General features: G+C 48.5%; 1 protein-coding gene across 1 annotated transcript; it reads left to right on the forward strand.

Annotated features, from left to right (window-relative positions):
* Nucleotides 1–684: 684 nt before the first annotated feature.
* GPR135 (G protein-coupled receptor 135) lies at nt 685–5,114 on the forward strand. Its single transcript, XM_037901453.2, has one exon. It carries the CDS (start codon nt 828–830, stop codon nt 2,088–2,090), a length of 1,263 nt encoding a protein of 420 aa, XP_037757381.1. The 5' UTR covers nt 685–827; the 3' UTR covers nt 2,091–5,114.
* Nucleotides 5,115–15,193: the final 10,079 nt, after the last annotated feature.

Genomic DNA, 15,193 nt, shown 5'->3' on the forward strand with positions numbered 1-15,193 from the left:
GGGGGTGTCTGTGTGAGGGGGTGTCTGTTGGGGGTGTGTGTGTCAGGGGGTGTCTTTTGGAGATGTGTGTCAGTCTGCTGGGGATGTCTGTGTCAGGGCCTGTCTGTTGGGGATATGTGTCAGTCTGTTGGGGGTGTCTGTGCCAGGGGGTGTCTGTCGGGGATGTGTGTCAGTCTGCTGGGGATGTCTCTTTCAGGGGGTGTCTGTTGGGGGTGTCCGTGTCAGGGGGTGTCTGTCGGGGATGTGTGTCAGTCTGTTGGGGGTGTCTGTGCTAGGGGCTATCTGTTGGAGATGTGTGTCAGTCTGTTGGGGATGTCTGTGTCAGGGGGTGTCTCTCAAGGGATGTCTGTGTCAGGGGCTCTTTGTCGGGGATGTGTGTCAGTCTGTCGGGGCTGTCTGTCAGTCTGTTGGGGCTGTCTGTCGGAGGGTGTCCGTGTGCGTCGGGGGCGCGCATGGTCCCAGCCCTGCGGGTGACCAGGGGTCTCGGCAGCGCGGGGGTCGCCGCTGAGTCTCGCCGGGCGCCGTGTGCGCAGTCTGGCAGGCCGGAGTCGGTTCCCTGGGCAACGGGCTGGAGACGTCAGCGGCTCCCGGAGCCCCCCGAGCCCGCACGCGGCAGGGGACGCGGGCGCGCGGCAGGCAGGGCTCAGAGCCCGCCAGGCCGGGCAGGGAGCAGCAGCTCCAGACGCGGCTCCCCCGACACGGGCGGTGGGCGGCTCCGCGTCCCCGCAGCAGCCGGGACCCCAACCCCTTGGCCGGCCTCGGGCCGAGCCTGCGCCCCACGCCTGCCGCTCTCCCCGGGGCGGCGGGGACGGGGATGCTCGCTGCTCATGGAGCCGCCGTCGGCGAGCCCGGGGCTGCTGAGCGCCCTGTCCCGGGCGGGGGGCAATGAGAGCGGCGGGGCGGCGGAGGAGGCGGGCTGGTCGGGCGCGGCGCTGGCCTCGCAGGCGCTGCTGCTGGCGCTGATCTTCGCCCTCTCGGCGCTGGGCAACGGGGCCGTGGTGCTGGTGATCGCCCGGCACCGGCAGCTGCGCACCGTCACCAACGCCTTCGTGCTGTCGCTGTCGCTCTCCGAGCTGCTGGGCGCGCTGCTCTGCCTGCCCCTCGCCTTCCTGCGCCTGCTCAGCCGCCCGCGCGGCGCCTGGCTCTCCGGCCAGCGCCTGTGCCTGGCCAGCGCCGCCCTGCACGCCGGCCTGGGCATCGCCGCCACCCTCACCATGGCGCTGCTTTCCTTCGACCGCTACTGCGCCATCGTGCGCCAGCCGCGCCGCAAGATGGGCCGCCGCCGCGCCGCCCAGCTGCTGGCCGCCGCCTGGCTGGCGGCGCTCGGCTTCGCCGCGCCCTGGTACCTGCTGGCCCAGGCGGCGGGCGCGGGCCACGGGGCCGGCGCGGGCCGCTGCACCTACGTGCTGCTGCCCTGGGGCTCGTCGCGGCTGGGCCCGCCCTACAGCGCGGCGCTGATCGTGCTCTGCTACCTGCTGCCCTTCGCCCTCATGTGCTTCTGCCACTACAACATCTGCCGGGCCGTGCGCCTCTCCGAGAGCCGGGTGCGGCCGCTCACCACCTACGGCCACCTGCTGCGCTGCTACGGGGAGATGCGCACCGCCACCACCGTGCTCATCATGATCGTCTCCATCATCTGCTGCTGGGGGCCCTACTGCGTCCTGGGGCTGGCGGCCGCCGCCGGCCACCTGCCCTTCTCGCCCACCGTGGACGCCGTGGCCAGCTGGATGGCCTGGGCCAACGGCGCCATCAACCCGCTCGTCTACGCCGCCCGCAACCCCAACATCGCCATGCTGCTGGGCCGCAGCCGCGAGGGCGGCTACCGGACTAGGAACAACGTGGCCGCTTCCCTGGCCGCCCGGGGCCCGCGCCTGGAGGCCCGCGGCCGGGCCGAGCCAGGCTGGGAGCGCGGTGCCCAGCAGCGGCCCGGCGGCCACGCCGCCAGCACCCTCTCCTCCTCCAGCCCGGCCAGCGGCGGCGAGGTGGCCATGTGGGCCTGCAAGAACCCGGCCGTGCTCTTCTGCCGCGACGCGCAGCCCGGCGCGGCCGCCCAGCCGCCCAAATCCGACACGGCCGACACCAGCCTCTGACGGGGCCCGCTGGGGAAAGCTGCCTGGCCGCGAGCTGGCTCGGGCGGTGGCACGGGTGCCCACGGGATGGCCTGGGAGACCTGCGGCTTGGGCCGTTGGAAACTCGGCTGCGCAAAGCGCTGGGTACTGGGGAGCAACGTGCAGGGGGCTGCCCTGGATGAGCTAATGGGTCTGCTCCAGTTCTTAATGCCAGCGTGGGAGACAGAGGACGTACCCCGGGGCAGGTGCGCTGGCTCTCCCCATTTCAGCAGGGGATCAGAGATGCCCGGGAGAGCTGCTGAAATGAGCCCAGGACACAGCTGAAGAGAGGGAGGGTGGCAGTAATCACCCCGTGACTAAAAGAAAAGGAGGACTTGTGGCACCTTAGAGACCAACCAATTTATTTGAGCATAAGCTTTCGTGAGCTACAGCTCACTTCACCTATGAGCTCATCTCCCTTTAGCTAAAAAGTGCCCACAGGAAGTTAAGAACAACACGAGCCCCCTGACCCTTGGGAACTATTAAGTGCCAAAAAAAAGTGTCTGAAAGCTGAGTATTGCCAGCTCAAAGACACACAAAACGTATCACACTGTGAAAACCACAGCTTTGCAGGAGACAATTGCTTTAACACATTACATGTGGAAATACACCAAGTCTCAGACTAGGACAGACTGAAAACCTTGAGGTTCATTTTTAAATCCCAAACATAAGAAAAATCCCATTCAGAGCTCTCCAGATTTAAAGAAAACATGCAAGGTTAGCGGGGAGAAGAATGAAACTTGAAGCCCCATGAAATCTGTGATATTTCAGTATATACATTCAGTGTGAGAAGTATTTCAAATGGGGAAAATTCCCAGAAATGGGAGATCAGTACTGTATTCTGATCCAGACAAAATTGAAGAAAAGATAAAATATGGGTTTGGAATAGATGCGGCATCATTCAGTTTGTAGACTTTTGAATTTCCTCTTGGAGATGGACAAAACTGTCTAATTTCATTTAACATCCTTTGAATAGATTTATATGAGCCCCTAGGGAGAGGTAGGTATTCTGTTGAAGGAGAGAAAAAGCAATGTGATGAGTCTAGTTTGTGTTTCGGGGTGCACATTACCTGCTCACTGCATTACTCAGTTGACCTATTAGAATTTAACGATATTTGGAAAACAGCTTTGATTGCCAGTACTGATATCATATAAAAACAAAAAGAGCACAAATCAATATGTTGAAACCAACTCACATGAAATGCTGCTGCACAGCCAATCCTCAACTTGGGATTTATGAATTTATTTTTCCTCAGAGGTTCAGGATCTCAAGCCTTAAATTAATACTTTTAATTGGAAATGAGATTCAGCTGTTCTGTTACCTTCACTAAATTTAAATGTGAAGAAATAGTATTTTTTCTTGTACAGTATTTAAATTATAATGTTTTATCGGATTTTTCAACTGTTTGTGACTCCAGTGGGTATATATCATTCTTTTGTAAATGAGACAAGAAATAAATTGTCTTTTATGCAAGAGATTAAAATGTTTCTGCTTTTTATCATCCAAAAGCTAAATATGAAAGGACAAAGGGGTGGCAAAATTGCCACGATAACAATGGGGAGAAATTTAATGGTAGATAAAAATTTTAAAATCTTGATAATTTGTCATGCTTTCATAATTACTATACTTTTCTAGTTAGGGCTCCATCATGCCCCTTCTTAAATCAGTGTGAGAAAGATTTGACCCTTAAAGACAGTCTCAATACTAACATTTGCACATACATGGTTTGAACCTGCAACCAATACTACATATAGTGTTTGTGATATAAAGGGCCCGTCCCCTAGGGACTGGAATGAGACTACCACTGCATTTCACAAAGGCCAGTAAACAAACAGCTTAGGGATAGAAAAGTTTTTTATTGCTTGTAGTTTTGCTTCTCTGGCCTGCCCAGCCTTAGATTGCTACAGAATTAATTGGGCGTTACATGTCTTTTTTTTTTTTTTAAAGTCTTTGCTAAGATTTCATTATTTATTTTACTCTGTATACTTTTGTATTGGTTTATATAATTTTATTTATTTGGATTTATACACTCTAAACAGGCACCTATCCATATGCTCTAGCTACATTACTTTATTATAAAAGTACCTACATGCTATAAAACTACAGAGATAATAGGAATGTGTAAGATACGTGATTTCAGAATGCTATTTATCAGTTTTTCACCATCATTTAATTTATTATAATTGCAAACATGCAAGCAGGTGTGGTTTGTGTGTCCCTCAACAGACAGCATCTCCAGCATTGTGCTCGAGAGCTGGTTCAGTACTGGCTTAAGTTGCATCTACTCTTGAGACATTGAACATCCCTTAGCAAGTTTGTGCCAGAGTAGGGGTATTAACTCAAGTAACCTGATCAAATTCCAGCTCAAAAAATTACCTTCCACATTCCTAAAACATCCCCTGAACTTTCAACTGAATAGAATATTCTTTACCTTCCTATCTGAAATCTTGTTGCTGAGTGCTGTTAAACCATTTCAGACGTAGATGTTTTGATCTCAGTGTTCTTTTCCTATCTGTTTAAGGTCCCAGTCCTGTAACCCTTTCACACACAAATAGTTTCACATCAATGGGGAGCACCTGTGTGACTAAGGATTATAGAATCAGGCCATTAAAGTTTGTAAAACACGATGAAAGACTGTATAAAAAAGCTTCAGGTGGGAGCTAGAGGGTAGTAAAGTTAAATAAGCATGGCCAAGATAGTTCCTCTTAATTAAATTACTAAATATCTATACATTTAAGCTGTGTCTATAAATTGCTTCTTGATTGTTTAATTGATTCCACATAGATAGGCTAATAGTCTTCATAACACTTCATCACCACATCAAATTTGTGAATTAATTTTGCCATGTTTGATCTTAATATGCAGCTAAAAGACCCCCCAAAAAGTATATTAGCGCGTACAAATTCTGGAAAGAAGAGGGTAGAATTCACCACAGCACAGATGTATCAATTCAAACATTTTTTAATGTATGCATAACTATTATTATTATCCCAATTTTCCCTTGAGCGGGATTGTTTCTGCCATCTGTTCAGATCCTCTCTGTGGTTACCTTCTGAGGAAACATGGAGATGTCCTGGCGCTGGTCTCTGATAGGTGTACTATTGATACATAGCTCTGCCAAATGGAATTAACTTGGTCTAAACAGACAAACCAAGGAATTGATCATTTTTCTCTTTGGGTTATAATCTGTCTGCCAATATGTCTTAATTTATTATTATTATTATTCTTGTTGGTTTGTTGTTGTTATTATATAGCTAACAAAAATCGAAGAACAAACAAAAACCTCAGTGGGATGATGGAATGGATTTAAATAGTGCAGTAGAAACATATCTAAGAAAAATAAACCAAACCATTGTGAGGTTTAACCACTATTTACACAGAGCTGTAAATTTGATGCACTGGCTAAATGTACTTTGTAGTGCGAAGCTGGCTGGCAATTTTTAAACCAACAGTGTGGCAGGCACAATAACCATTTTATGTGCTATCTTAGGACCAAATGTTGCATCAGTTGGTGTGCAACTGCTCGCACAGTTTTTGTGTACTATGTCTTGTGCACACAATGAAAGAACATTTCTCTAGGTAGTACTCTTCAATGCTTACTCTTATTACACTAGTATCTGAGCCCTGCCTAAACATAATGGGATAGCACCCCTGTGAGGTAGGCTATTAGTTCTATTTTAGAGCTGGGAAAGTGAGACACAGAGAAATGAAGTGACTTGCCCAAAGTCATAGGCAGAGCTAGAAATTGAACTCAGATCGCCTGAATCCCAGTCCTCCATCTGACCCACAAGACCACCTGCCATTCTTTACATCTTCAGCTGTGCTTGCATGCACGGAACAAGAGCAAATGCAGTACAGAGTATAATGTTTACAAGCGAGTGTTAGTGCATACCAATTGAAACATGCAAGTGATTCGTATGTGCAAAGTTGCATGTGCGCAAATGGACGCATGGTTGAGGGCCCCTTGCAAATTAGGCCCTTTGTATGAAACACCAGTTTTTTCAGGAGTCTCTGGGAAGGAGTCTCTTCACTTGCTCTCTTCTGAAGTGGAACTGCATGAATATCTGCTAGAAATCCAGCCTTTTTAAGCAAACATCTTCACCCTCCAGTCCCGGCAACAACACTAGAGCTTGGCAGTTCAGGTACAAGCCACAGGATGTGCACATTTTTAAAACTCTTGTTTTCAAAGTAAAACTAAATGATAAGGTATGTTCAATAGACACTGCAGCAAAGCCTAAGCAGAGAGATGGAGTTCAAATTGTTCTGTCATTTAAGCAACCCGTGCTTGTTCTGATGGACGAATCCCTCAGCCCACATGATACCTGACCAGAGATGGGACCTTGCGTCACTAGCAAGGATCACAAGATGTAAGATTCCATTTCCAACAGGTACCTTCCTCATATACTGTCACACTTCATCCAGCACTAAGGAGTCTTCTCAAGTGTAGCAGCCGCACAGGCTCATGCTCAAATAAACTGGTTAGTCTCTAAGGTGCCACAAGTACTCCTTTTCTTTTTACGAATACAGACTAACACGGCTGTTACTCTGAAACCTGTTTCTGCAGGAAAATCCTTCCCACGTGTGCCCCTTGTTTCTCATACCGCAAGGCTCACGTCCTTGTCTGAATTTCCTGTTCTACCCCATACAAGTTTGTGCCTAGAAGCCTGCAATACCTCTTTCTCCAGGACAGGCTGTCTCATGGGATCCTCACGCTGTACATGACCATGCTAAGTCAGAAATGCCCTATGCTATACAGCCCGATCCAAAGCTCACTGAATTTAATGGCGCTCACTCCGCTGACTTCAGTGAGCTTTGGATGAAGACCGTTAAGCATTCTAAGCTGCTCCTTTATTTTTAACATTCTGTTGCTCAGCAGAGTACACATCTTGTGGGGATTACGGTCCATGATGTATTAATTTAAAATAAATCTGCAAAAAACTCACAACTTTCCTATATTCAAGTAACTTGGACCATCTGAATTTAAACCCCTGAAAAGCAAGGACATTAAACAAGGCAAATGCGGAACAGTATATTTAATTCACCTTCACATATTGGTTAGCTGTTCCAACACATATATGCAATTTCAGACAGTGTTTAAGGAGCCTTGGCATCACAAAGAGCATTAAGGATGGAGACTGTTTTAATTCCTAGATAGGATATTTATATAGCAATAATCATTGCAGAATTTAGGCAATTTTCTTTTTTGCTAAGCACCACTTAAGCAGTACATGTTATTTGAGCACATAGACTCCAATTATGCAAACTCTGCCTAACCTGTATTGTCATCAGGCCCTTAAGATCCCAAATCAATTAGTGCCAGATTTTGAAAATTTTACCCAGATATACTAATCCTGAAAGCTTTATTCATAAACAAACTAGAAAAATGCAGTCTAGATGGAGCTACTATCAAGTGGGTGCAAAACTGGCTGGAAAACCATTCCCGGAGAGTAGTAGTTTTCAGTGGTTCACAGTGAAGTTGGAAGGGCTCTCAAGTGGGGTCCCACAGGGATTGGTCCTTGGTCTGATTCTGTTCAATAAATGATTCAGATAATGGCATAGAAAAATTATAAAGTTTGCGGACCTACTAAGCTGAAAGGGGTTGCAAGAGCTTTGGAGAATAGGATTAAAATTCAAAATGATCTGGACAAACTGGAGAAATGGTCTGAAGTAAATAGGATTAAATTCAACAAGGACAAATGCAAAGTACTCCACTTAGGAAGAAAAACTGCACACATACAAAATGGGAAATGACTGCCTAGGAAGGAATACTATGGAAAGGGATCTGAGGGTTATAGTGGATCACAAGCTAAATACGAGTCCACAATTAACACTGTTGTAAAAAAAAGCAAACCTCATTCTGGGATCTTAGTGGGAGTGTTGTAAGCAAGACAAAAGAAGTAATTCTTCTACTCTACTCTGTGCTGATGAGGCCTCAGCTGGAGTATTGTGTCCAGTTCTGGGCAGCACATTTCAGGAAAGATGTGGACAAATTGGAGAAAGTTCAGAGACGAGCAACAAAAATGATAAAAGGTTTAGAAAACATGGCCAAACTGGGCATGTTTAGTCTTGAGAAAAGAAGGCGGAGTGGGGACCTGATAACTGTCTTCAAATATGTTAAAAGCTGTTATAAAGGGAACGGTGATTGATTATTCCTTATGTCTATTAACAGTAGGATAAGAAGTGATGGTCTTAATGTGCAGCAAGGGAGATTTAGGTTAGATATTAGGAAAAACTTTCTAACAATAATAGTAGTTAAGCACTGAAATAGGTTTTCAAGGGAGGTTGTGGAATCCCCATCATTGGAAGTTTTTACGAACAGGTTAGACAGTCAGCTGTCAAGGATGATCTCAGTTAACTTGGTCCTGCCTCGGTGCAGGGGACTGGACTGGACGACCTCTTGAGGTCCCTTGCAGCCTAAGATTATAAGCTTATAGGTGGTTCCAATTTGTTCTGTACTTATTCTTTTGGTGGCAACCAAATCTTGCAGCTTCAGCAAAAGTAGGCCATTATAGAAGACCACTGAACTCAGCTTTGCATGTGTGGAACAATGTTTTCCAAACAGTGGAATCCCTAATTTAATGAATAAATTCCCATCCATGATCTTTATGTACATTTTCAATTCTACCCTATACATAAATGATTTGTAAACCTAGCCCTTCTTATAAATTAGTAATCATGACGGCCTCTTTAAAGTATTTATAATTCTAAGCATCGCCATAAACCCCCTGTCTGTGCTAGGCAATCAATTATTTATCTGTAAGCACAACCACTTGCACTAGATGAGCCTATTTATAATTTAGATGTAATGCTCATCCTATATAATATTACACACACACAAAAACGATGTATTTTCCTCATTGGAGCAAAGCCATTTAGGATTTATCCCTTGGCACCTTGCTGATGCGCACAGTCTCATTCATCCTTTCCCAATCCCAGAGTAGAAGGTAGCTGCATGGTAGACACTTACTTGGATATTGTTCAAATCGAAGTGAACTTTGATTTGTTCTCTCTCGAGGTATTTGTATTTCCCCATATAAGGGTAGCTGAAGGGATCTGTGTAGAAGGTCATGCTACAGCTTCATGAAGAACAAAACCAAATGATTCCTATAGACTAAGAACCTCTGAGTCATATACATGGACAAAGCAGTGAGACAAATTTATTTTGAATCACTGAACCGGCAATTCCCTCACAACAGAATAAATTTAATTTGATTATCCAACCCAGGCACACACACTGACCTAGTCTCAGTGTTAGGAAAAACATTCTGAATAAAAAGGTCACTTATTTCTACTGTGAAATCTAATGTACCAAGGCATTTCTTTTCCTCGCTGAACTATGCCCATAGCTGCTGTGTTTAATCTGGTGCATTTTACAGAACATTTGATAATATATTAGCCCCAAAGTTGTGTCAAGTTTTGAATTAAGCATCTCGGTGTGGATCATTTCCAGAAAATGTTTCAAGCTGTAATCTAGCCCTTCTCTTTGACTGGAATGACCCATTATACAACCCTTCATTTAAAAACAAAATTATTTTGAACAGATGTTACAATCTGGCTTGACTACACAGCAAGCGATCTCTGCACAATCATTTTGGCGTCCTGAAATGCAGTGAGACACACACCAAATTAAAGATGGGTCGACCCTGTTCACAGGGCTTCCTGGGCTCCAGCTGTGGCAGTATGTTTCAGTGCTGAGACTTCGTAGCCAAGGTGGTCAATAGTTCATTGTTTGCTGAATCACTAGGATGGCATTTTTAACCAGTTAGGGAGCAAATGCCTATTGGCCTTGGAAATCACATGCCTTGTATTGGTTTATGGCAGGGGTGGGTGAACTTTTTGGCCCAAGGGCCACATCTGGAAATAAAAATGGTATGGGGGGCCATGAATGCTCACAAAATTGGGGTTGGAGTGCGGGAAGGGGTGAAGGCCCTGGCTAGGGGTGCAGGCTCTGGGGTGGGGCCAGAAATGAGGAGTTCAGGGTGCTGGAGGCAGCTCTGGGCTAGGGCAGGGGAGTGGAGTCTGTGCGGGGGGGAGGGCTCTGGCTGGAGGTGTGGGCTCTGGGGATGAGGGTCTTGGGGTGCAGGATCTGGGCTGGGATCGAGGTGTTTGGAGGGCGGGAGTGGGATCAGGGCTGGGGCACGGAGAGAGGCTCAGGGATGCAGACTCCGAATGGTGCTTACCTCAAGCGGCTCCCGGAAGCAGCAGCATGTCCCTACTCTGGCTCCTACGTGGAGGCGCAGCCAGGTGGCTCTGCACGCTGCCCCGTCCACAGGCACCACCCCTGTAGCTCCCATTGGAGCGCCAAGGGGACCGTTGGAGCATGTAGGAGCCAGAGGGGGCCATTCCGCAGCTTCCGGGAGCCGCGTGGAGCGGCCCCCGACCCTGCGCCCCAGCTCTCCTTCCTTCTGGAGCAGGGGCCCATGAGCCAGGAACATGCACACAAATCTAGACCCCTTTATAAGGCTAAGTATTGCAGAACGCTGACCATACATTCTGCACTGGGGAGGATGGCTCCGCATCCTTTTAAAAACAAATGGCAAAGTGAATTCACCAAGCTCATCAAGAGTTCAGTTTTCTGAGCTAAGATTGCCTGTCAAATGTGAACTAAAATGATAATTTGAGGTCCCCCCCCCCATTATTTGAATGGCACTGTAATCCATGTTCACTAACCAATAATCGGTTTATGGGCACAAGTTTGTTCAATAATTAAAAAGGCCTCAGATAACCAAGCAGGACTGAGTTGATTAAATGATTGTTAGTGCATAACAGAAAAGATAAGCATTAGCAAATTCAACCCATTAGAACCAATTCCTACAGCCCTTTGCAAGCAATCGATATCAGCCTGCTTTGGGCTGCTTGCTAGTTTTCAGCCTGTCACACTTATACCCCAAGATTCTTGGGGATGAGGGGAAGGTTACAGTTTCAGCTCCTAGGAGTTCCTCCTTGCTCCCCAAAATATATCATAGTTTGGTGCTGTTCCAGATTTTGTCATAGGTCATAAATTTCCTACCTGTGTAATTAACACCTGCTCCTTACTCATTGTTTCTGTGTTGGTGCACTATATTTATATATATTCCTGCCGCTTGAGGTTAAAACATTACTTGCTCAGCCAAAGAGCATGGCACTTGTGTTAAACATCACTAGATCTTTCTTAATAAGTTTAGCAAGCTTGTATTTTTTCCCTTCTTAGCATGACCACAGCAGTTTATGGGAGGTCTGGTTCACGAGTGAGGTATAGGCCCTTAAAAAGTCCAGCTCGGAGGTCAACATCACATACTGAAGACATTCACAATGAAATGCTACCCCATATTTTTGTGTTCAGTTATTTGCACAACTGGATGTCGCTAAACCTGACTGTCACAGGCATGATTAAAATGAATCTTTATTAACGTGGGTATCAGGGGAGTCTGGATATAGCACGTGACATTTTGGCTGTCCCAGATCCTGCAAAATCGCACACCTTTAGGTATGCAACAGAAATGTGCTAAATGCAGAGACAACTAAGGGCATTCTGGAGTTCTCCATTAGGGATGGGTATTAAAGTTTAAAGAGCTCAAAAGTGCCACCAGATGGCACTATTGCTTTCTGTAATGGGCCTTTGCTGTTGAACTGTATAATCTCACGCACACGCCTACACAGAATCTTGTTCACAGAATTTCAGGGTTCGAAGGGACCTCAGAAGATCATCTAGTCCAACCCCCTGCTCAAAGCAGGACCAATCCCCAATTTTTGCCTTAAAGCTGAAAAATAGAAAAGGTTCTGAAATCCGTCCAGATGACATTTTGATCAGAGCAGTGGAACCTCCTGACTAAGGAAAGGAAGTAGTTTTTGTAGGGCAAGTGTCTCCTTGTTATATACAGTACCCAGCACCAGTCTGGCTATTATGGCCCAGATTTTGTGACGCCTTCCAATGGAAACGTTAAAGGTGGGGGGGGGGGGGGCAGGGAGGAGGAAGAAATCCTGTGGGTTTTCCCAGATGGAGGTTTCTTGCAGAGGGGGTTTTCCATCTGCAGAACAACCAGCAGTTCTGTCCCCAGACTCCACAGATCCCAGGGACTGCACCAGAAGCCAGGGTCTGCAGATGTTGGGTGCCTTCACACTGGTGCTGAATCCCCCTGCTTCCCTCCCCAAGCAGTACAACTTACGGTACATGAACTTTGTGCTAGATTCCCTGCATGTCTTGGGGGTATCAGATGAATCCCTAACCCCCGTGAGCCTGATCTTCCTGGATCTACAGTCCCCATGCAGGGTTCTCCGTGGGATCTGGGCCATAGGTTCCAGCCAGTTTCTGAAATGGTTCTGAACATGGTACCTGCTTGGCTTCACTTACAGCTAAACCACATCCTTTGTCAGCCACAGGCTGTTCCCCAGTTCAGACAAAGCTCGAGAGGGTAAGTGCACAAGGCCAACCCATGAGTCAGTGGCACAGCTGGGATTTGAACTCTGGCGCTGGGTGCTATGCTCTGACCACTGGACCACACAGCCTCCCATAAACCATACAGGCCCCCCAGGCTGCTCTCACACAGATGTAAAGCAGGAGTAACATTGTTGCTGTCAATGGAATTACACCCCTGTAAAACTAATGGGAGAGGAGAATGAGTTGCGTTTTCTGCTCAAAGGGGAAGGAAAAGTGACCACCAGTGGAAAGCAGTACCCGTATTTTACAACTTCAGGCAGGCCTTTCAAGTACAGGCCACTTTTCCCGGGCAGGGGCAACTGTTTTCCATTGTACACCTGCAGTCTACATGATGAAGTGAGCTGTAGCTCACGAAAGCTCATGCTCAAATAAATTGGTTAGTCTCTAAGGTGCCACAAGTACTCCTTTTCTTTTTGCGAATACAGACTAACACAGCTGTTACTCTGAAACATGATAAAATAGCGATTTACTCCAAAACAACAGATACCCAGCATGAAAAACCACTCTCTTCCCTCACCGCAATATCCTGACTGAAGACATAGAAAAAGAGGCCGACCATAGGCCCCAATCCTGCAATCGCACGTGCACCAGAGTAATGCCATTCATCTCACTGGGCCTGTTCACGGGCAGGAAGCACAGCACGGGCACAAGGCTATGGCTCTCCATGGTACAGCAGCACTCAGCCATGGGGGAGCAACCCAGGCTGCACGTGGACCCCTGCAAAGCGTGGGTGTCGGCAGAAGCAGCAGGCTGAGAAATGACACTGGAACTGGCTTTGGGAGGAGGCCAGCACCAGCACTAGGAGGCGCTGGCACAGGCCAAGTAAATGCTTCCAGCTCTCTTCTAGCTCCTCCGATGTGGGGCAGAGTGGGGCTTGCTGCCCCCCATCCCTCCTGGCCAGCGCAGGAGCAGCCGGTTGTGTAGAGAGCGAGCATGGAGGGAGATTGAAAGGGGAAAGTGGGCGAGAGGGAGGACAAATGGACCTGGGGTGGGGGGAGCCCAAGAGGGTTTATATCACCTCTGGGCCCCCCCCGACACCAGGGGCCAGTTTGGTCTCCAGCACAAGTTCCTGCAGCTGCCATTGTGGGACCCTGCGGGCAGCACGCTCCAGCCATGCTGCCTCCCTGCCATACTCAATATGTGCAACTACAGCCGTGCCTCTGTCCAGCGAAGAAGGGGGCCCCCCTGTGGTAGATGCTGTGTGAGCACAGAGTCGCAGACAGTCCCTGCCCCAAAGCGCTGATCGGCTCCCTTTGCCAATGGCTGTGAGAGGGGCTGGCTCTGCACCGCCTGGGAACTCCCCGTCCTGCCAATTGCGCCAGCTTTACGGCTGCTTTGCACCCCTGAAACAGCACCAAGGATCCAGCCCATTATCGGTACAGGAGTGCACGGCGCCAAGGAGCCGGTGGCCAGAGCACTGCCCTCAATGAGCCTGACCCTCAGCCCCAAAGCTCGCGGGGTGGCCATTGGCGTGTTTACCTCAAACAGCACATACACGACGACGCATTATTGTGAGAAATAACCTCGTGTACAGCAACCTTCAACCATTACAGCTCACGCCATCCCCCTGCCGGATGCAGCTAATATAAATGCGGCGAGACGTCCAGAATTCAGAAGACAGCAAACCAGGAGCAAAGGCGCTGGCCTAGTACCCACAGTGCGCCCGGAAATGATCACAGCCACAGGGGGGTCCTGGCACACTGCCTGTACGTACACTGCATTTGGGGATGAGGAGGCAATGCTGTCGTGCTGGGTGTGATGGGCGTTGGCTCAGTTTTGCTCTCTGGCTTTCAGATCTGAGCTCCTTGCAGCCCAGGAGTTAGCGTGCAAGAATCACACCACATCACAGGCCAATTATCACCTGGGAAGTGCTGAGCGGTACAAGGACAAACAGCGCCGCCGCTGGTTCAAGTCCAGGTGTGGTGCTAGGGAGAACTGCCTGCTCCCACGTAGGCTTCCTGAACTGCCAGGCTCATGCTGCTTGCAGGCCAAATGCTGAAGTGCTAACTCATCCGGCAGAACTCCTACTCCCTTTGAGGGTTGAGAGGGACCGTGCACGTGCATGGTGGGTGTAACGAAGACCAGCTCAGCTGTGGTTTATTTCATTTTGCAGAGCTCAGTATTCACATGGGATCAGATCCTCGACTGGTGTCAATCAGCATAGCTCTGTTGACATCAATGGAGCTATGCTGATTTACACCAGCTGAGGCTCTAGACCACTGTGTCTTCCTCCACTACAGCACTGCCTTCACCCCTTCTCTCCCCTCTGCACGTATTTTTGCTCACTTGCTGCCCTCTGTCCCAGTTTCGGAGTAGTCAGGAAGAACATGGGTGAGTTAATTCCTTGGTGGGAGAGAACGCCCGTCTGCTGGTAAAGGGATCTTTTCCCAGTGTAGTCATGGGTCAGTACAAACACCTAGGTCAATAGACTCCTAGTCTGATTTTATTGACAAGGTGCACTTGTTTTCATGACTGAACACCTAAAACAGGAGCAAACCTCGCACAGCTGGGGTAACCCCCTTCGGAACTCCAGCAAAGCAGCTGTGTTCACACCGTCAACCAGATGGCTTTGCCCACCCAAACAGAGCCCAGGTGCTGTCCAGAACCTCTGTGTCTACTCCCCCTGCACATTTCAAAGTCCTCCATGAGCTGAATGCACTCGACCTG

This window comes from Chelonia mydas, chromosome 6 (genome assembly GCF_015237465.2).
Source record: "Chelonia mydas isolate rCheMyd1 chromosome 6, rCheMyd1.pri.v2, whole genome shotgun sequence".
Lineage (NCBI taxonomy): Eukaryota > Metazoa > Chordata > Testudines > Cheloniidae > Chelonia > Chelonia mydas.